Genomic DNA, 24144 nt, shown 5'->3' on the forward strand with positions numbered 1-24144 from the left:
TGACACAGGAAAGGCATAAAGACAAAGCACATTAGCGAAAATGAAGGACACGAACACAAAATCTTATAACACAATGAGGGATAGATAAGTACAGATTCGCGTCTAATGGTTACCACAAAAGACAGATTAAACATTAAAAGTAATATTCATGGACACAAATAAAAGAATAATATAACAAGTTATTAAGACAATAAACAACGTCAGTACCCAGAATCTATACTTCCGGACCATAGTGTTTTATTTGTGAAATTGATACGGAATTAACAAGGTCTTTTTAGTTTACACAATGTTTTCCTGAAGCCTTTTACTGATTGCCGATAGTTTCACATTTAACAACACTCATAGTACAAGAAAACCTTTTGTCATTACTAACTTTGTTAAAATAAAAGGTTATGATTAGTTATGCTTTAGTATGCGTGTAACCTCAATCAACTGCAAGCAGTTAACTAAGTAATTGACGAAAGTCATATTTGTGATGTCATAAAAATAAAGAATTGATATAAATTTTTCTTACTTAATTTTATGAACCAGCACTCTTAATCAATTTTATATTATATACATGACATTTTTCAGTGTAACAGCTAACATGATACTTGCAATTGTGGAGACAATGGATATCCCAGTGGATGACACACCGCTTGAAGTTGTTATTAAACAAGTAATAGACAGTAGTACGGTATGGATTGAAGTACTATCTGCATCGGGGGAAAAAGTAAGTGATGTTCATAATCATCCTGCAGTCCAAACGGTACGAACATCAATTCAAACACTTCAAGAAATTATTACTAACCAAAGCATATCATGCAAATTCTTACTGTTTCTGCAGAAGAAACTTACGGAAGTACATGAAATGTTCATCACGCAAAACAAAGAGGTGATCGGTAGCTTAGATAAGTGTATCTCACACCTAACCAAATATCAGAAAAACATCGAAACGACTGAGAAAAGGTTTAAAATGTGTATGAAAGTCAAAGTCTGCAATTTTAATGATTTCCAGCTACTTTCAAATCAATTGTTCGATTATACAAATAGGCGAAAAGACGATTTACTTTCAGGGAAAATTACGATTGGTGATTTATTTTCTTCAACATCTGATTTTATACAAATTGAGAAAATTGCAAATCTTTGTACAAGAGTAGAACAAATTGTTTCGACATGCGTTTTTTGGAACATATTCAAGAAATGTCTAACAGAAAAACAAGATATGTTTCCGACCACGTTTGTAACTTCTGCTACAGATCATATTGAGCTCGAAGGAGAACTAAGTTCGTCCACCTTACTATCGATAGAGAAAGTACTTGAATTTATAACTGACGATTGTGAGCTAAGATACAAACAAATGTGGAGTGACTACGCTACAGAAATGAAACAAGGCGTTGGCTCAACTGCACTTGTTTTCCATGAAATACAGGATATGGAGTTTGAAATAGGTCAAGCTGAGACTATATGTTGTTTAGAACTACCTCAAGCAAATCGCAACAGCCTTCTCAGATTTTCAAGAATTACTGATTATCAAGTAACTGTTGAGCTAATAAAGGTAGCAGCGAAGGCTTTTGCATTTGAAGACAATCCGGAGTCTGTGTATACACAAATGATAGACAGATTTGCGGCTATGATAAAAGGAAATTTTTCGGATTATGAGCTTAAAGATATAACACCAGTGTTAGATCAAGTTCACAATATTCGGGACATAATCAGTGATGAGTTGCATGACATTCTTCAAGGTTTTAAAGAGTCATCTGCTTTGCTAGATTTTTTGAGAGAGGTAATTGACGATGATATAAGAAATCTCATTGATTCTGTTGAAGAACATTCTGAACAGTATGTAAGGGAGTCGACAGTTTCTGATTTGATTGAGATTAAGCGATTTTTTAATCCTGTTCTCAAAGAAAATTTTAAGACAAATATTGGTGGATTGATTCAAATGTTAGAGAAACAAGCTAATGAATCAGGAATAATACAAGTCCGTTCAAAAATGTTTACATGTCGGGAAAATCTTCATTCATTGAGGGCTCTTTATCGAAATGTTGCAAACAGAGGAGAACACACTATTGAACTCATAGATAACATTATGCAAAATGGTAAATTTCACTTTCGTTTAGGCAAGCGTAAATGTGATATATGTGTTGAGTATGAACCAGAGAAAAATGGCTACAGTCCCACAGCTTCAGATCTTGGTGACCTCAGAAGTCGCGCTTTGCTTATCGTGAATGCTGACAAGAAAAAAAGTTTAGAGAACAAAGATGACAGGAACGAAAAGATACGTAAATTCATAGAAATAATTGATAATGTTTTTGAGGTCAGAAACATGTGTATTAAGCTTAACCATGCGGGTCACTTTGAGTATTCTGAATATGAAAAAATATGCCATAAAGATGACATGGCCGCACTAAAAAACTCATTACAAAATCAGTTCAAACATTGGATCGCTGAGGTCAACAAAGTTCGCGAAGATTATTACTACATGAACTTCCTATTGTCAGACCAATTATTTGAATTTTACACATATCTAAACAAAGATACGAAGAAAATTTTGCCAGAGAATGAAAATCGTCATCACGTTTTGAGTATGTACCGTATGTTTGCCCCACCCAAAAATCACAGAATAGCGTTAGAAAATATTGGTAAAGCATTGCAAAAGCTTCATGATCAGATCCCTGCTAAGCCACAACAGAATATCGGTAGTAAAACACAAGTATCAATGTTTGAAAAAGTACATCCTGGCAAACCTTATTTTGCATGGCTGGATGAGGGTAGTACATTAGTTATAAGAACTTTATTAGCATTATACTTAAATACCACACAAAGCCTCCCTGATGCCCATCAGGTATTATTTTGCCGTGAAGACACAACATATGAAGAGATTGATTTGCTTTGTAAACGTTGCATTCAATTAGATCATGAATCTGCAAAAATACAGCTTTACTCAATTGTAAATGTAGAAAAATTGAAAATAGATGTTCAAATAAATCTACATGATAGGCTACGCGACCTCCCAAATGGATTTTTTTTGTTGTGCTTGATTTGCAGAGGAAATGAAAATCACCAATTTTTAGATCAGTTTACGGAACATTTTTTACGGTTGCCGCCTCTTTCAGAAGAAAAGACAAACAGTTGCCTCAAGCAGCATTGCTCAAGTGTTACCGTCGTAACATCAGATGTCCCAGGTGCAGGAAAGACTGAATGCATTCAAACTAAAGCTATTTTAGGGAACATGAGAAGCATTTGCTTACATATCAGTGGACCCCTGAACAGGTTATCAATCATAGAAGACTTACAAAAGCTACATTTGAAGAAATATCATGTTCTACACATTGACATAGGTGCTGTTTCTGACCCATACCAACTCGATACGTTTTTATTTGAATTACTTGTATTGAAGTATGTATCCTGTGGACCAGCTGCATATGCATTGCCTTGCGATCAAGTATTTATAGAGATCGCTAATACCGTTAAACAAACTCTTTTCAATTCTTTGCCTAGTGTTGCATTTTACAAGAGAGAACATTTAAAATGGAAAAACTATGATGACTTAAAAGTAAGCATGGAAGTAAACAGCCCAATTCAGGTAGTATGTAATTATTTAAAATCTCTTGATGAAGGCACTGTCGATGCACAAGATATATACTTTAGTGGGCCAAAACGTTTACAGCCATTGTCTCAGTCTGAATGCAAAAGTCTTCTGAAATGCCACTTCAACACTTCTGGTGATCTGTCTTATACACTTGTCAACATTTTTACAAGAGTTTTGGCAGATCAACTAAAAAAACTATCGTTTAGTATTTACTTTAGAACCGAAAGTGTATCTGCAATGTTAGGAAATAAATGCATACCTTCCGTTAAATCTAGTTTAGTGAATGCGTTGATTAATATAGCAAAAGAGTTTTCATCTAGATCAGTCAATACATGTCGTTCCACGCAAGCGTTAACAATATTCGGAGAAGATGAAAAGGATAAAGACGTTGCACAAATAATGACTAAAAGGTTAGCCGGAATGATAAGATGGAAAGACAGCAATCATTTGGTGATTTTATTTCACCAGAACATGCAAACAGTTTCTCCGTTCTATAGATCTCTTGAACAGTTACCACAGCAAATAGTGACGTTGTTTGAGCGTCAAATGAAACGAAAACTTGATAATTTTAGAGAAAAAACTACCGAAGAACTTGAACATTTGCTCATCATGTTGACGAGACAATCTGGCAGTTTTCTCACCACATATCAGGATATGTTAAATAGCCTGCGGATCGACTATGCGTTAACACCTGATAACCTCTTAAAAATGGTTCTTATATCATTACGAGTAAACGCAAACATTCCAGTCCTCATCATGGGTGAAACTGGTTGTGGTAAAACATCGTTAATTCGGTACCTGGCAAAAATATGTGATGTAAAATTTGATGTTTTTAGTATTCATGCAGGTATTAATTCTAACCAGATAAGGGAAAGACTTAATACTGCTAACTCAAATGCAAGACAATGTCTGAAGGTTCCTTATTGGTTATTTTGGGATGAAGTAAATACGTGTGACCATTTAGGATTGATCACTAGCATTGTTTGTCATCGGTTCTACCAAGGAATTCAGCTTTCTCCCAATCTAACTTTATTGGCTGCCTGTAACCCTTACAGATTGCAAAGAGAGGAGTCCATACTAACAGCTGGATTACAAGGGAAAATCAAAACTGACGATAGATCAAAATTAGTGTACAGAGTACATCCTCTTCCAGAAAGTCTCGTTGACTTTGTTTGGGATTATGGTAGTCTGAGTGACGAAGACGAAGACACCTATATTAGAAAAATGGTTGGAACAGTAGAGTTTGGTGAAAAACTCACATGCCTTCTTGTCAAGGTTCTTGTTATGTCACAACGATTCGTAAGACATAAAGAGAAAAATGAGTACTGTGTTAGTTTGAGAGATGTTGACCGATGTAGGAAACTGATCAAATGGATAGATACATTTCTTAAAAGAAAAGATGATATTGATACTCGAGTAAAAAAGAAACAAATAACTCTATCAGAAGACGATAGGAAACTGAAATCCATTATCATTGGTTTAACCATTTGTTATCAAAGTCGTTTTACTGATGGCAGTATTCGCTACGAGTATCGGGTTAAATTGGCAGAATGTATTAATTCAATGGAATACACGAATATGTCAGCAAAGTATATTGGGGATATCATTCTTAATGAACAATTTGACATTGTGAGTAGAATGGCATACTTACCAGAAGGCACCGCTCTCAATGCAGCTTTACAGGAGAATGTGTTTATGTTGTTAGTTTGCATTTTATGCAAAGTACCAATATTCCTTGTTGGAAAACCAGGGTGCAGCAAATCATTATCTATTCAATTAATTAGAAGCAATCTTCGTGGAAAAGATTCTAATGATCCACTTTTTCAAGATATGCCACAACTCTTTTGCGTTTCGTTTCAAGGATCAGAATCCTCTACTTCAGACGGAATAATGAAAGTTTTTGAAAAAGCTCAAAAATATCAAAAACATAATGATGAGAAAGATGTTTTGTCTGTGGTAATTTTAGACGAAATCGGCCCAGCAGAAATATCTCGATTCAATCCATTGAAAGTTCTTCATGGTCTACTAGAACCAGAGGACGGAACGACGCTTAAAATTGCAGTTGTCGGAATTTCAAATTGGGCGTTGGACGCTGCAAAAATGAATAGAGCAATACACCTTTCCAGGCCAGACATGGATTTGGATGAACTCAAAATCAATTGTAAATTTATTGGAGAAAGTATGATAAATACAAAGAAGAAGGATGGTGGTTTAAATATCCCTACTATCACACCCCAATCTGAAAAAGTCGAACTTGACAAACCAGTTTCTTCGATGCTAGAAGGCATTGCTACTGCATACAATGATTACTGTTCAAAAGTTCAGAAATTTCCAAACTTCCATGGGTTAAGAGACTTTTATTCCTTAACTAAATATGTAGCTCGGAACATGGGCATACTTTTTAGCGCAGGTGAGAAAGAAATGTCAGACATTATTTTAACTGGTATTCTAAGAAATTTTGGTGGATTACCGACGGAACAAAATGCATTGCTTGGAACATTCAAAAAATACTTACCTCAAGTAAGTTCAACCTCTATTCCTGTCATTAAACTCATTCGAGAAAATATTATGGATAAAACGAGTCGGCACTTAATGCTTATTACAAATGGAGATGTTGTAATAAGTGTTTTGGAACGTGAACTTTATAATATGGGAATTTCATTTGATATAATTTTTGGAAGCAGTTTTGAGGAAGATTTATGTGACGACTACAATTATAGGATTTTGAGTCGTATCATTGTATGCATGGGACAAGGCATGGTTTTGATTCTTAAAGACTTAGAGGCCATTTATGGAAGCTTGTACGACATGTTAAATCAAAATTATACGGTTATTGGCAATAAAAAAAATTGCAGGGTTGCATTAGGACAGTATAGTAATCCAATGTGTCATGTTCATGACGATTTCAAATGCATTGTACTGGTCGAGGAGTCAAGGCTTGATTATTCCGATCCACCATTTCTAAACAGATTTGAAAAACAACATTTTGAGTTTAAAGATTTAATTGAAACAGAGACTACGGTGGTTCATATCATCAAAGAAGAGATGAAGGCGTTTTGTCAATTACAAAACCAGACATTTATTCCAGATGACATTATTCCAACATATAGTGAAGATTTGCTGATTTCTTTAGTCGTAAGATCCAAACAAGTTTTAGGCAACGAGTCTTCCTCAAGTGATGTAAAATCGTTCATCTATGATAGGCTGCTATGGTTGCTACCTCCTGAGATTATAGTTCGAGGAAAAGATAGTGTCCTTTTTCAAAAGAAAGCTGCTTTAGTTGGAGAACTAATCGAAAATTTTATGAAACTACCTATACATGGAGGTATCAGCAGCTTATTTGAACAGTTACAATTCTCTGCAAATCAAAATGAAGTATCGAACAACGCATTTGCTGATAATAACGTTCACTGTTTTTTCGTCTACACTTTCTCTAGTCTACATTCTATTATAGAGGACACATTTGGTAAATGTAAAGTTCAAAAGTACAAAATGGCTATATTCAAATCCGAAAAGCAACTTTCTGCCACTATTGACGACTTTTTTCAAAGTTTAGATAATGTCTTGATAATTCAGTGCATAGCTTCTACTGAAATACAGTATATTCTTTTGTCCAAGGTCATAATAGAGAAAGCCATCAGACAGCTTCGTGAAAAAAATGCATTATTCAAAGACACAATAAAATGCATTTACATGGTTATTCATCTCGATAGAAAAGGATGCCAACAATTACCAATTAATTTTCTATCTGACTGGAAGCTCCTATATTTAGATACCATACATACACCATCTACTTCTCTTGACCATTTTATTTCAGTGAATACACATGAGATAGTAAAAGAACGTCGTCCTCTGACATCTTATATAATGGACTCTCTATTCTGGGTTTTCTCCAGGATAAAATTTACCTCGGGCTATAGATCCAGTACATCTCTGACTTTAGTAAATAATCTAGAGTGCATTTTAAAATCCCTCAGGACATGTGATTGTGCAATTGAAACACTAGAGAAATTGCTAGTATTGTGGATTGAAGATCAAACACCTCCAGGAAAAACATCGCAATGGTGTGTTGATGTAGCAAAAAATACACACGAACTTCTTAAATCCGGAACATTGATTGGAGCACTTGAAAATACAGTACAAGACTTTATCAGAAAACCATTAGCAATTTTTCTATTCAAAATGATTGAAATGAATCTGTTGAGTCCTGTGTTTGTTGAAGATGCTTATACAATTCCAAGAAGAAAAACATGGCAGAAATATGTTCTCTCTAAGAAACACTTTGATATATCGGGTATTCCAAAGCCATCTGGACCCGAGTGTTATTCTTGTAGCAGTGAATATCTTCATTTAAAAATGCCTTACAGTCAGTCTTTTGCCATGAGTATTGATCAGAAGAAAATGGATTTCATGGAAATTATAAAATGTCTTCAAAGTGAAAGTTATGAAGATCCTGAAGAAGAGGTTTCCCTAGAATTGTTCAATGATACTATCAAAACCTGTGGAAAAGTTGTGAATTTTGATGCAGTGGATATCGATTTATTTTCATACCCAGGTAGAATCGATGACTACATCCATGATTTTTGCAATATGTATTCCTTGCCGATGAGTACATTCCATAAAAGAGTGCCACTGTTTCTTTGGGCTCTATCACAATTTGTTAATTTGCCTGACTTGAGAAACAAAGATTTTCAAACTATCTTCACAACTTTACATGCCTCTGTTTGGGTATATGGTTTAGTAATTGAAGCTGTTTTCCAAATGGCTGAATTGCCAACTGTCCCTCTAGAACTACTATGTCAAGACTTAAATGACAGTGATATTGTAGGACCATTTGACAAAATGGACGAAACATCAGATGGGAAACCAACAGGCTCAATCAACACATTAAGGATAACAGAACTAGATAGAAAGTCATTTGTAAAAGAAATATGCTTGTCTCTTTTGCCAACACAAAATGTTTTGATGCATTATAGTTCTATGGATAATTGGCTATCTATTGTTAGACGAATGCTACCGTTGGCTCGTATCGTCGATAAGGACTCAAGCGACATACTTTCATTGAGATTGTGCCAAGAAATTGCAGAAGCTTTTAACCATTCAGATTAAAAAAATATGGAGTATATTTTTCCAGTTGCCAGTAGTTTACAGCAGGCCGAGGGAAATTTTGATTCTCCTGAGGTTTGTCGTGGGATTTACCAAACATTACTTGAATTACAATCAACAGGCTCGGTCGATATTTCAAATTTACAAGGATTATTTTGCTCATATATTTGTAGATGTTTATCGGAGAGTCCGGAAAACGTATTTCCATTCGAATTTGCCCTGCAAAAGATATGTAACAATGAAATATTTGAGCAATCACTAAATTACTTTGGACAAGTGTTTAAATACGCCTTTACAATTGACATGATTGATAATGAGGACGTATTTATTGATATTTTAAGCGAGGTTAAAGATAGTAAAGAAACAACATTTTGTATATGTTTGAATGGATGGTTGGAAAAATTAGATCTCAGCAATACATGTAATACATTTCTTCCTGTTTTGCTAACAGATGTACTCGAGCAAATCGCCTTTAACGAAGAATTAGATATTACAAATGTAAAAGGTATAATTAAAAGTACTCATCCAATTTTGCGACATCTTGTGAGTGCTGTTGCAATTTCAAAGCAAGGTGTGTGTTCAATACATACTCTTTTATCCATTGCATATATCAGAAAGTTCCTGAAGCTGTTTGTACAGATTTTAGAATCTGTAAAATTCGATTGCTCTGAGATAATCGTTCTATCGCAGAATGTTAATGCAGTATTATGTCAAGACGAAAGTATGGGTTTTTCAACTTTAGTGTCAACAGAAATTCTGCATCTGTTTTTGAAAATGTTGAACTCAAGTTCCGCGCTCGGAGATATAAAAATAATTTTAGAGAAAATAAGAAACACGATTACAGTGATGCATAATATTTCAAACATCTGGAGTGACTCAACAGACGAGTGGCCTGTATTTTTTCCGTTTTACAATCATAAAAACTTAGATATCTATCAACCATTACTTCAGGAAATTATAAATATTGGTCCAACCGAAAACAAATTCAAAGTTGTTTTAGAGAGTTCAGACAAATCACCGCTTGCTCTTCTCAGCATTTTATCTCGAAGATTTTACATGAAGTTATGTCTTCAAGAACGAAACTACAATGAGAAAAGAGCTGCTGAAGAATTGCATTTGCAAATAAATACGTCATCAATTCATATGAATATTAAAAACATTGCAATGCGGTTATTAGGTATAAAAGAGTTTAAACACAACATTTTCAATCTGTCTGAAATGGTGGATGAACCAATACCACAAATTGTGTCAGTGATGATACATTTAACAGGAATTATAACAGTGTCAAATGCAAGTAAAAACATCTGGTACAGAGCAATGTTTTCTCCAAAAGACGTATCTGCCGACTTTACAAAATTGCCTCAAATCTTTAAACTGATTCTGAATATTTTATTATACAGCTGCTATACAGCTTCGTTTGCACTGGAATTTGTGTCAGAGAAAATTATGACAACCATATTACCAGAATCAAAAGAATCTGTTGAAAATATCCTTGAACAGGAATTAAAACAAAATTGGATTAATCTTCAGGCGATGTTAAAAATGAATTTTAATGACATGTGTGTAATGCTGCATGAACTTGTATATAGATCGATTTATCTGTTCACAAGTGAAGCAGAAATATTTACCTCAGAACAATTTTCAGAACAGCTTATTAATCAACATATTGAAGTGTCAAAGGATATTGTAACGACAAGAATAGAAGTCATACAAACTGTTAAGAGTGGCATTCCATTCAATGCAGAAACCACAATTGAAAAATGCGTTTATGATATTGAGGCTTGCAAGTATGATCTAGATTTTCAAAGTGCCGTCCTTCTCTTTCGTTTGACAAGCAGTCCATCAAAAGATGTTTTCTTAGCAGAGGTACAAGCGAGACACGGAGAAGAATTTTGGTTTCTAACCAATGTCGTGGATAACATGGAAAAGCTTGAATTACCACAATTTATACTATCATTCATTAAATGGCATTCGGCTGTCGTATCATGTGCAAAGTATAAATTTCGAAAAGTAGACTTTAAAGATTTAACCGTTCTTAACTTCCTGCAAGCTTTTTCAGAAGATGAAATCCGTAAAAATCGTTTAGAAGAGGCTTTCAAACATTTCAGTAATGACTGTAACAAACTTTTTACTAAATTCAAGAAACTCCTGAAAGAGAAAGGAATTGATGAAGAAGTTATTACCACTATGATGCACACAAAAGTAAAAATGCCGGTTTGCACAATATTAGAGGAACAATCTGTTATGTTTAAAATACTTAAAGTGCTTGTCAGTGAACAAAATCGTTTCATTAACGCAGCATATAGTTTGTCGGACCAACAAAATATCATCATCCGTGAAATTTCAGTACAAGATGTTCGAAAATCACATTTAATAAAATTCGAATGGGATGATTACTGGCTCGACTACTCTCAATGTGATACCAGGTATGGGCTTGGAAGGAAAATCAACTTTTACTTCGGAAATATCGAACGTGTTCTTAAGCAGTCACTTCTGGTTGGAAAAACTCTAATTAATATACCGTCCCCATTAGATAAAATAATTTTCACAGATGATTTGTTCCAAAACAGTATTGAACTTATGACGGAAATTAGTAATTCTATTCCACAAAGCAGACTTTCAATTGAAATGAAAAATTCTTTACAACATAAGAAAGAGAGGGATGTTTCACAAATAACTGAGCTTTTGAACCACACTGGAATGACATTATCATTGTTGAGGAAAACGAAAACTGGTATTGATCCAAGTCGATCTCTCATAAACTATCTTAAAGAATGGCAACATGTTACTGGAATGACTTCAGCTGCAATAAAAAAATTATTCCCAGAAGATATCAGAGTAGGACAGGTTGTTGACCTTTATAAATGGTTAGAGGATATCAATGGAGAAAATATACTTGAAACTTTGGAAGATAGATATCGTGTGGTTTTGGTAGACAGCGCCAAAAACAGTCTGCTTTATACAAAAGCAAACAAAATGCAATATCTTGAACAATTAGAGCATCCACTTAAAGTGTTTATCCATCGGTTCCTTGGTGTAAAAGATAATGACATATCATTGAAGCAACCGTTACTAGAATACATTTCAAATAAAGATCTATGGTGGAGTGATGATTTTAAAGATGAACAAGTATTCGTGAAAGAACTACCGCTTTCTCTTCATATACTTTTACCACCAATGATTTTAACAGAAAATATACATGAGGTTGTGGAATTTGTTTTGAATGCAGCCCAGGTAAGTTTTCATTTTTACTTTATTAATTTTTCTAATTCTATCTTTTTTTTTTTAATTACGACAAAGATTTACATATAGATACTTGGTGATTTCTTTTTTTTTAGTAAGTTGTTGCTGTCATCAGTAAAGCCCATTTTTTTCTAAAATATTGAGCCTAAGGTATTGATATGTTTCATTTCAAATTTTTAAGTAGTATTATATAAACCCATTCGCACAGAACAGATGGGCATATGTAACTTTCACTATTCAAATTATTTTACTGAGTTTCAGATAAGATATCTGAATGGTTGCATAACACATAATTTTTTCAACAATATCTAAAAGAAAAAGATTTTTTTAAATAACAAATCGTGGCTTGGCATTAATGTTTTGTGAGAAATACAGATATGTTGAAGTCTGATAATCTTTTTTTCCTGGTTGACATTATAAGCATATATCAAATATCCAATTGTATATCAACATGTTAAAAATAAGTGTTCAAAATTTTGGTGAATAAAAAATAGAGAAACGTTGAAATTCAATCAGAAATGTACCAATCAAGAGGACCATTGCACTCTAAACGGAGTGCCATGGGTTCTAAATGATAAACATATCCCTCCAAAATAGCATTGACAAATATGATACCAGATATAAAACAGATATAAAACAAAATACCGAATGAGTGCTTTTACTGAAATAACTAAGTCTAACCTGATTGATTCATCAGAAAATAAGTCAGCGACAGAATCTTAATCTAATTGTTGAAAATGCAAATAATGAATAAACGTATATTTTAAAGTATAAGAAATAAACTATGACAATATATAAATCTATAATTAAATTGTTATATTATCTGAAACCCAATTTAATGCAATTACTTTTCTCTGATGAACCAATCAGATTAAACTATGACAATATATAAATCTGGTATCAAATTGTTATATTATCTGAAACCCTTTTTAATGCAATTACTTTTCTCTGATGAACAAATCAGATTAAACTATGACAATATATAAATCTGGTATCAAATTGTTATATTATCTGAAACCCTTTTTAATTCAATTACTTTTCTCTGATGAACCAATCAGATTAAACTATTACAATATATAAATCTGAAATTTAATTGCTATATCATCTGAAACCCTATTTAATGCATTTCTTTCACTAATTTGGATTCAGATTTCATGTTATTTCTTGATTAATTCAGTGCTTCAAATACAATTTGACTGTGTTCATTGTTTATTAAAGGAAAGCAAACAAAAAGAATCCTCCAAGACATTGAAGTCTCTATACAAAACCGAACCAGCAAACGAGGCACCAGTACAATCAAAGCAAGCAAAGGCTAAAAAAATGATGAAGTTTTAATAATTTGTGTCAGTTCTAACTAGTTATCATTCGTCTTGGTCCCTGTTATGTGATAATTGCATGTAAATAGCCTTTTCCAATTAATACTTTGACTGTCGGTATAATATTTGATTTGCATTAGCTGAACATTTACTATAGTTTTGTGTTTGACTACTAACGAGAACAGCAATATAAACAACATCGAATTGTTCAAGATGTATAGTTGTTGTATTTTTAACTACCATTCATTGTCATAATTTCAATAATAGTGCATGCTTTATAGAAATACTTTAATCTTATGTTATACTAATTTTTAATCATACATTTGCAGTCCAGTTTTAAAGTGTCATTTTGTGAAAAGTTATTAAGCCTACATTTCATTAGCATTAGGACAACAGTTATATTTTTTTTTTTTCAAGTTTTATCTTTCACATATTTTGTTCTATATTTATATCGTATTCTTGTACCTGATCATAACTATTTTCAGATGACGTATTGAAGTTGTTATACCATTTAAGGACTTAAAAAGTTTGCTGACAAATTATTTGAATTAACCATTGATTGTAAAAATAGCAGAGAATTTGTATTTAACAGTTGGTTGTATTTAACAGTTAATGACCAAAACAAAAACAGGGAAATAACTCTAAGATTTAGAACTAGCTGTCATGACCTGAAAATCGAACGAGGGAGGTATATTGGTATTAAAGCAAAAGACAGAAAGTGTAAAATATGTAAGAACGCAGTTAAAAATTGGAACTACATTTTCTTTTAAAATGTCAAGTTCTTAAAGATACAAGGTCTTAACATTTGTATTATTTAAATTCTAATTTCAAAACATTTTCAAAGTTATCTGAAAAATACAAAAAAAAAACAGAAGCAAAAAGCTTAAGAAAGGAGTTAATACATTTTGAATCGAAAAAAACTAACTTATTTTCTTCTAATTCCTATCTCCTTTTTTGTTCTCCTTGCTGTTGTGTTTTTGTAAATATGTTAATAGCCTTTTTTTGGTGAAGTTTGGACTGATATTATAACATTTATTAACATTCAATTTGCCTCAAAATTCACTGTATTATTGAGTGTCTTCTCATAATTACACTAACCAGATCACAATGAGATATATTTCTACATTGTCACACTTTAGCATTTGTAGTTCTTAAAGACTATAATAAATTGACAATTAATATAGGTAACAATTTTATATTTAGTAAATACCTTTTATAAATTGCCCCTAAACTTATTGTCAACTTATTCCTTTAAAACACTGTGTTCCTGTAAATGTTGAATCCTGCATGTAAATATTATTTTTCCAGAATATTTTTTTTATACTGACGACATAACATATATTGTGATTTGCATTGCCTTGACATTCATTGTACAGTTTCTGTCTTTTCATGATTACACTAACCAGATCATGTAAATAGAAGTATTATAATATTTTTACATGCATATATATATAGCTTTTTCGGATTATTGTGAGCTGAACATATTATTAGAATGAGCCCAGCAATCACTGAAGTATTCATTGCTACTCATGTAATCATTGCATACCTTTTTAAAAATTACAAGTTAACTTTGAAGTTTTGGAAAAGTGTGTGTAATTATAATGATTTTAATACACATGGCTATAAATAATAATGCATATGAAGAGCAAACATATATAGTTTGGTCATTTATTAGTTCTTTCTAGTATGCGAAAAGTTTGTCTCTACTTATTGTTGAAAAATAAATCCATCCATCAATATTGCGTATAATTAGCCTTGACAACAAAATCGATTGTATTTTTCAAATTTCATTTTTTTATCATATGAACATATATTTGAAATACTGTAAAAATGTATATATATATATATCTTATGTGATATTTAATTGCTATATATTCAATTACTTTGTACTTCAATTGTTGATGCTATAGCATCATCTTGTAATTATGATGATTGTAACAAACTTATTACAATCTAATTATGGTATATTTACACAAATAATATCTACTTCTTTGATAGTCATCGCATATATGTGTGTGCTTGTGTGTGTGTTTAACTGCAAATATCATTGATTTGTATGAAATGACCTTTTTGAAAACATAAGAATTTGTAAAAAAAAAAATATATATATATATATACTTGATTTATTGCATTTTATTTTTTTATTATTATTACACACGACAGAGTTGTATCTTGCGAGCATATTTGAAGTATACTATAGCGAGGAATTGATATTTGTATTTTATATGTTGTAGACATGAACAGGTAAGACTGTAGTTGCAGATACAGTATGTTAGTAGTGAGTGAAAGTGTGAGTAGCTTCTCTTTCTTTCCCAATATATTTTTGTGATATATATATGAATATGTTTGAAATGAACAGTATTGTACATATTATTTAATCTTACCCAAGAAACTATAGTCAATATCAACATTGTAGGATTATTTGTAAAGTCCTAACCATTAAAAAGAAGAATTTCATTATGTTCATTTCTAATCAAAAATTCTATTACTACAATGAAATTTGATTATTGTTTTCATGTGAATTTCGATGTTATTTAATTTTATTCTTCGCTTTGTATTATATCCATGAATTTATTAGCAGAATATGATGTTAGAATGTTAGAGTGCAATGTAATGATAATATTCTTGATAATACCATCTGATTCCAATAATTATTTTTTTTTTATTTCTTCAGAAGTTTAAACAAATGAAACACTTGATTATTTGACACAAGTTTAAAAAATGATTGACTTTGAAATAAAAAGCGTCCAATTAGACCAGTAAAAGCGTACTATTTTCAAACGCTGAAAACATTCAGACATGGTTTCAAGAATGATTGCAATGCTCATTTTTTACTTATTCTTATATATCTGTGACCTTTTTAGTATTATTATTTTCAATACTCCTGGGGCCTGGTTTTCGAAAGTATCTTATGACTAAGACATGTCTTATGATGGTCTTAGGACATGTCATAGTCGTAAGATATGTTTTCGAAAGTGTCCTAAGTTACGATTTGTCATAACTTTTGTCGTAAACTTAAGACCCGTCGTGACATGACTTATGATGATCTTATGATTGTCAACTAAAATTTTAATCACTTTTCATGACTTTTTTGGCATAATTTCATATTAATTGTAATAAAAATATTTGTTGTGTTTCTCGGTTAGCTAAATAGTAAAGATTTTATTACTATGTGAATTAAAATTTGAATCTACTGCAACATACAACTTGGATTTTTTTTCTAACTTATGGTTTTGTACAATATATACATATTATTTCGTTCCTAGTATATTTAATAGTACTATATTTACGTATGTGCACGGGTAGTTTGTTAAGCGGGTACTCGATGTACCGAATCTAAAAAGTATTCACAGTTAAATAACAATGCATGTATGATGATACACGAAAGCGAAGTTCAAGATTAAACATATATTACAAACTAAATTTAAACAAACTATCAACTCATATTTCAATTACTTTTTGTATAAAATTTCAGGTTTATTATAATGAAAAAAAATAAAATATTCGTAAATATTAAGAATAGTAATAACTAATATGTTCATACTTTTCATTTTCATTCTTATATTTTATACTTTTTAAACATTATTTAAAATAATAGAAATAATGTTCACTTATGACAGTCAAAAGAACATCATAGCTATGACTCTCTTAAGACAGCTTTGATTTACATCCTATGACATATCATATGATAGTCATAAGATGATCATAAAATATGTCCTAAGATATATCTTATGACATATCTTATGATACTTTCGAAAACCAGGCCCCAGTAACACTTTCCTGTTATTATTATTGAAATAAGGTACAGGTTATTATTGATATTTGACATTATTTTAAAGATGGTCTCACTTAAATTACAGATTTTATTCTGTTCCAATACTTGTTTTATAACCCAAATGCACTATATATAATAATGCCCAATGTAAATGAAAACTATGTGACCTTTATGGTAAGAACTTAAATGCAATTGTCATCATAATGATTGATGATGATGACCGTAAGATTAATGCTAAACAAGTGAAGAAAACTTGAGAATTAATTTTACTTACCAATTATAGATTTTTCTATTTGTTTAATTGTAAATGTCTATATAATATTGATATATATCATGAAGTAATGTAAGGCGCAGCGATAAGATGGTATAAGCGTCAATTATACTCAAATATATAATTACTTTAAAACGCTAATGATTGGCTATATTTTGATTGCGTTTAAAATGATTAATCTATCTGGAGTTATTTAATGATGTATTATATTAAAGTTTGTTTTTTTAGAAGCTGTTATTTCTAATAACCTTCAACAGCATGTGTATTTACAATTTTTCATCACGGTTTCCCCTTTGCTCTTACGCTGAGTGTAAGGGAAATATCAGGAATGATAGGGAGAATGGTCCTATCCCTGTATTTTTCTCATTGTTCCCCACTGATGTTTAACATTAAGTAACAAGAGGCTGATAAATAGAGACTTATTTGACCATGTTAAATGGTGGACCGCTGTATTTCAAGAAAATTATATGTTTGTTCGAATCAAAAACAAAAGAAGAAACAAATGTTCTTTATAGACTGATGGTAATTTTTAATGTGTATGTTATATATAAATATTAAATATGTTAACATGCGACTATGTTTTTTAATAGATTTTTGTTACTTAAAATTCTTTTTTTATTGGCATCAACCATTTTATAATTAAGAGATGAACTTATTTTAAGAGAAAACGGTTTTATGCTTACATTATTCAATTTTTATTCCCTTTTTTAAAAACGTATTTGTGCAAAAGTTTGTTTTCATTATTTTTGCAAGAAAACAATGTCAGAAAAAACAAGTGTCACAACATCCTTCAAATCAAATGGTTTGTGCTATTTGTATTAAAAAAGGACCACCAATATACCGTAACCTTTCAGTGTTGTATTTTCATCAACAGTAACAACAATTTTAAGTTGAAATACCATAAGGTAATTGTAATGAGGAAAGCATAACATTTCCTATTTTATTTACATCTGTTTGTATGTTGATTCTTTGTATGTAACATTTATTGTATGCGTATGTTGCAACGGCAATAATTTAATAAAAGACCGTCGGATATTCAAGATAAAGGAGTAGGACCCCTTTTTTGCCCCAAAATATAGCAGTTTTACAAAACTGTTAAAGTGTATAATTTTAGCCATGTATTGGAAAGTAGAATGCTTCTGCTACATAGATATGGGCTGTTTTGACAATACAATGAACATATATCGGGTACTAGCATCATTAAGTTATGATAAGTTACTGAAATCTTCACAATTTTAGCCTTTCAGATAAATTTTAGACGGGTTTCATTTTTGACAAAAATCATCTGAAAAATGATTTTTTTGGGCATATTTGTACGATTTTTCCTATTTAAGCTTGAATTGGGGCGTTTTTAATGACTAAATCAGTTAAAATCTTTCACACAAACTAATCGAATCAACTGAAATAGACACTTTTAAAACTGTTTAAAAAGTGTCCGAAATTTTTCGTCAGATGAACCTGAAATTTGAGGCCAAATTGGCCCTTACCGGACCTATTCCTTTACGGTTTCACTAAGAAGAAAATATAAATACCCTGTACATTATTAAAAATTGATTATGATATGATGAATATCAGATAAGATGCAATACATTGTTTATTTCACGATGCTTATTCAACATGAAGATAACATCCGAAGCCAAATCCTTTTTTTAGATAAAACATGCAATGATGCAACAACATCTATTCGATACAAGAACTTAAATATGGCATAATTAAACAAGTATTTGTAGCATGGAACCAAACCATAGTGCAAGAACGCTACCAAGTAAAAGTGCTCGGAAGAGAAAAGGATAATATACTTTCCCAATATTTCCTGAATATTTTTTATGGAAAAACGTAGATTTACATGAAATATATAACAACAAATCGTAGGAGCCAAATCCTTATCATGGCTTATGTCCATTTACTGAATATCCAACATCTTGTTTTGTTCATAGAAAACACTACGTATACCTCATAATTTCTTTTGTCCTACAGAGAACATGGTGTTAACCCTTATCTCCTTTTATTCATCAAAAACATTGTACGTGTTTAAAGACATCAATAAAACATCACGTATAATTCAAATGTTGATCAGTTATTATATATCAAATGGGATTTTCAAGAATCAAACAATAGAATTTACTATCTTTATTGTCATATAAACATATTTAATTTGTGACAAAAACATAAAACAAAGAAAAAAAAAATAAACAGTTCTATAATAAATGTACATATGGGGGGAAAAATATCAGACTGCCCTTAGTTTGAAGGATTCTTATATAGGAGCCAATAATTTAATATGTTCCATGTTCTGGGAAGAGAAAAAATATTATGAAAAGGCAAACAATTTTTCAAATTTATCATCCCTTAGATTTTGTTAATTTTACATTCGTTGAAGGAGGAAGTGTTTCCACTGATATACTATTGTTAATATATTGCTCATCTTCCGTCGCCGTCACGAAATGAATGCTTAAAGATTATGCTGATATGTTCAAAACCTATATATATAGCTACAAATATTTTGTTTAACATGAATAAATCTTACTTCTTCTATCTTTTATTACCTTTGCAACATACTTTAATATTTCATAAATATATGTATATATAGTATATTGAGCCTTTGAAGTAGACCACTATTTCCAGATGAATATTATATTTCTTGTTGACTTACGAAACACGTTTTCATAAAGAAAACTGAATGTACAGTTCAAGAAATTTCTTCTGGGAATTCATACCATATAATGTAGAAGCAGATGAATTAATGAGAAGTTGCGAAAAACACAATTATAGTTTTGTTTATAGTTTGTATAATTTTAAGTAGTGAAATCACACTGCATGCACATGCAATGGTTGTCTACTTTAGAACATTACATCAAAATGATATGTCCCGACGTTACAATTTTTTGTATGTTGACATTGATGTAGACCGATGTAACAAAAAGGCAAATAAAATAGTTTTAAATATTGATTTTCTTATTTTATTCTGGTATTCACTTAGTTTGATGAATTTTAAAATTGGTGTTAAACGTCCAGAAGCAAACAAATCATGTATTTAAGGACGATAACCTGTTATATGAATATCAACATTGTTTTGTGCTAGACAGATATACAGAGTCCGATTTTGAACAAGTTAAAATATATTAGACAAGGTAACAGTTCCCATGATCATATTTGTTGGCATTCAAGGAATAGGTAGCATATAAAATGTTGTCTTATTGGCAATCATACCACATCTTCTTTCAAACATGAAAAGAACTGAACTTATTACATCGATACAAAGCAGAAAACATCTAAAGAAAACGCAGACCGGACGTGGCAGGGTATTTGCACATCTCCACAACAAAAAGACACAATAAGTACTGATCAAAGAGGGGCAAAAGATACCAGAGGGACAGTCAAACTCATAGATTAAAAATAAACTGACACCGCCTTGGCTAAAAAAAATGAAAATCCGACAAATAATATTAATAGTACACAAGACTCAACATTGAAAACTAAAAACTAAGCAACACGAACTCCACAAAAAACTGGGGTGATCTAATGTGCTCCAGAAGGGTAAGCAGATCCTGCTCCACATGTGGCACCCGTCGTGTTGCTCATGTTATTACAAACCCGGTAAATAGTCTAATTCGGTAGGATGTGTGGGTTTTACCGTCCGGCTATCCTATCTGAATATTGCGGACTTACTTCTACCTATTGTGCGGTTATAGTTCTAATGACCGTTTTGCTTTTTCTTTACATCGAGGAGTATGGTATGATATGGCCGTTCCAAGATGGAAGTGCTGTTGTTACTGCCTCTGGAGATGGTATTATTAGTGGCGATGTGTGTGGTGGTGTCCGGAGTAACTCGTGATTGTTTGGTCAAATCCCTCGTCGTAATCAATCTGGCATCGCTTGCCTCTGTCGCTGATTGGTTGAATATAGTATTGGCGATGGCATGCCTTCCTGGGGTTGAACGGACTGATGAAGATGTCCGTTTTGATGACGATCCCCTAAGGTTCACCATGGTATTTTGTAGGTATTATCTCCTTGTTTCCCTCTAACGATGTTTTGGCTTCTGTTTGCTGTTTCTGGTCTACCCTGGTGATTGATGGTATAACCTCAGCCGATGTTGCAGCAGAGCTTTTGGTCTGCACCCACTTGTCATAACGATTCGCGTCCCTTCTCCTGGTGGATGGTGGTTTATTCAATTTCAGGGCCGGCTTGGGTTTAGTGGAGGATGTTTCTGGTTCCTTAGCCTTGTTCCATATTAACTGTACGATAACCTGGTCAGTACTTGCCGAAAACTTTCAGGCAGGTTCTTTACCAGACACGTTCATGGCTGCTAATAAAGTGTTTAATTCATCAGGGATTTCTATAATGATTTGTCCAAGAAGTGATTCGTGTTGTGAGCTAGAACAGTATCAAGTATCAGAAGTAATATTCGGTAGGAGAATTCACAGCACTCATATTTAATGAACAGCTTATAACAATAATTTAAAAATCATGTATCTAAATTTACCCCAACACATTATTACTTACTAGTGTGGATCTAGCCGTCGATAGCAGCCGGCGTTAATATTCATGAGGCCAGCCTTCAATAATATTCATGAGGCCAGCCTTCAATAATATTCATGAGATGACTTGCGTTCGAAGAAGTGTTGTTAGAAACTATGAACGATAACTATGATTAAATAACGTTCCTATTTATATGTGATATTACTTCAAACAGGCATGTCAATGGGTGTCTTCTTCGAGGTCCGCGTTTACTAAATTAACTTTTGGTCTTTTTCAAGGACTTCTAGGTCTGCGTCTTTAAATAACATTGTAAATGTAATAAAAACAATGCAAATGCTTCCATAAATATAAAACAAAGTAATGGTCTTTTAACATTCTGTGATAAGAGAAATAATGTAAACTGAAGCAATAACAAGTTGAAATAAATATAATTAAATATAGAAATTTAATGGGACATTACAACAAACAAATAAAGTAAAGAACAGTTCTTATTAAAATTTTGTGATTATTGAATTAATGTAAGCTACAATAAATAAAAAAAAATGATTGCATACTAGTATAGAAATTTAGGAATTACAGAGAATTGATGGTCATATGGGCATTCCATAATTTGTTCGTTGTTCATTGTCTACAAATATAGTCCAATCATGAAACTAAAACATACAATACAGACAGTATTTTCTATTTAAACAGATCAGAAAAAATAGAAACATAGTTAATTGCAGAAATAAAAACAACAGAAAAATAAAAACTGTCAAGTACTATTTCAATGACATATAATTCTTCAAAATTACGGAGACCAATCTCAATCTTAACATTAACAATTTATATCATTGCCTTTAAAATGGCCCATAGCACTTATGCCCTAGACCCGTACGAGTTAGTCTGGAAAGGATAAGGGGGGTACCCTGGTATATCACAAATTCGAAAATGAACTATTGCCGGCTGGCCAAATAAAGAGATTCTCCACGTGGGCAATAATACCAGAGGAAGAGGTACTTATTGCCTTTAAAATGGCTCTTAGCACTTGTACCCTAGACCCGTACGAGTTTGTCAGTAGAGGGTTAAAAGGGGGGATATGGTATTCCGGTTTACAACGACTTCGAACTGAACTATTGCCGGCTGGCCAAACTAAGAGATTGTCCACATCGACCATCATACCAGAGGTAGAGGTTGGTATTGCTTATAAAATGGCCCAGAGCACTTATGCCCTAGACCCGTACGAGTTAGTCTGGAAAGGATAAGGGGGTACCCTGGTATATCACAAATTCTAAAATGAACTATTGCCGGCTGGCCAAATAAAGAGATTCTCCACGTGGGCAATGATACCAGAGGAAGAGGTACTTATTGCCTTTAAAATGGCCCATAGCACTTGTACCCTAGACCCGTACGAGTTTGTCAGTAGAGGGTTAAAAGGGGGGATATGGTATTCCGGTTTACAACCAATTCGAACTGAACTATTGCCGGCTGGTCAAACTAAGAGATTCTCCACATCAACCATCATACCAGAGGTAGAGGTCGGTATTGCCTATAAAATGGCTCATAGCACTTATGCCCTAGACCCGTACGAGTTAGTCAGGAAAGGATAAGGGGGTACCGGTACCCTGGTATATCACAAATTCTAAAAGGAACTATTGCCGGCTGGTCAAACGAAGAGATTCTCCACGTGGGCAATGATACCAGAGGAAGAGGTACTTATTGCCTTTAAAATGGCCCATAGCACTTGTACCCTAGACCCGTACGAGTTTGTCAGTAGAAGGTTAAAAGGGGGGATATGGTATTCCGGTTTACAACGAATTCGAACTGAACTATTGCCGGCTGGCCAAACTAAGAGATTCTCCACATCGACCATCATACCAGAGGTAGAGGTTGGTATTGCCTATAAAATGGCCAAGAACACTTATACCCTAGACCCGTACGAGTTAGTCTGGAAAGAATAAGGGGGGTACCCTGGTATATCACAAATTCTAAAATGAACTATTGCCGGCTGGCCAAACGAAGAGATTCTCCACGTGGGCAATGATACCACAGGAAGAGGTACTTATTGCTTTTAAAATGGCCCATAGCACTTGTATCCTAGACCCGTACGAGTTTGTCAGTAGAGGGTTAGAAGGGGGGATATGGTATTCCGGTTTACAACGAATTCGAACTGAACTATTGCCGGCTGGCTAAACTAAGAGATTCTCCAAATCAACCATCATACCAGAGGTAGAGGTTGGTATTGCCTATAAAATGGCTCATAGCACTTATGCCCTAGACCCGTACGAGTTAGTCAGGAAAGGATAAGGGGGTACCCTGGTTTATCACAAATTCGAAAATGAACTATTGCCGGCTGGCCAAACGAAGAGATTCTCCACGTGGGCAATGATACCAGAGGAAG

General features: G+C 32.8%; 1 protein-coding gene across 1 annotated transcript in view; it reads left to right on the forward strand.

The window, feature by feature from the left end:
• LOC143047776 (uncharacterized) overlaps nt 1–19504 on the forward strand; it is a 28477-nt gene extending 8973 nt beyond the window's left edge. Inside the window, exons 2-3 of the mRNA XM_076221024.1 lie at nt 574–11914; nt 13142–19504. Coding sequence (XP_076077139.1) covers nt 574–8683 — 8110 coding nt within the window. The 3' untranslated portion in view covers nt 8684–11914; nt 13142–19504. The remainder of the gene's footprint in view (nt 1–573; nt 11915–13141) is intronic.
• Nucleotides 19505–24144: the final 4640 nt, after the last annotated feature.

The sequence above is a fragment of the Mytilus galloprovincialis genome, chromosome 10, assembly GCF_965363235.1.
Source record: "Mytilus galloprovincialis chromosome 10, xbMytGall1.hap1.1, whole genome shotgun sequence".
Lineage (NCBI taxonomy): Eukaryota > Metazoa > Mollusca > Bivalvia > Mytilida > Mytilidae > Mytilus > Mytilus galloprovincialis.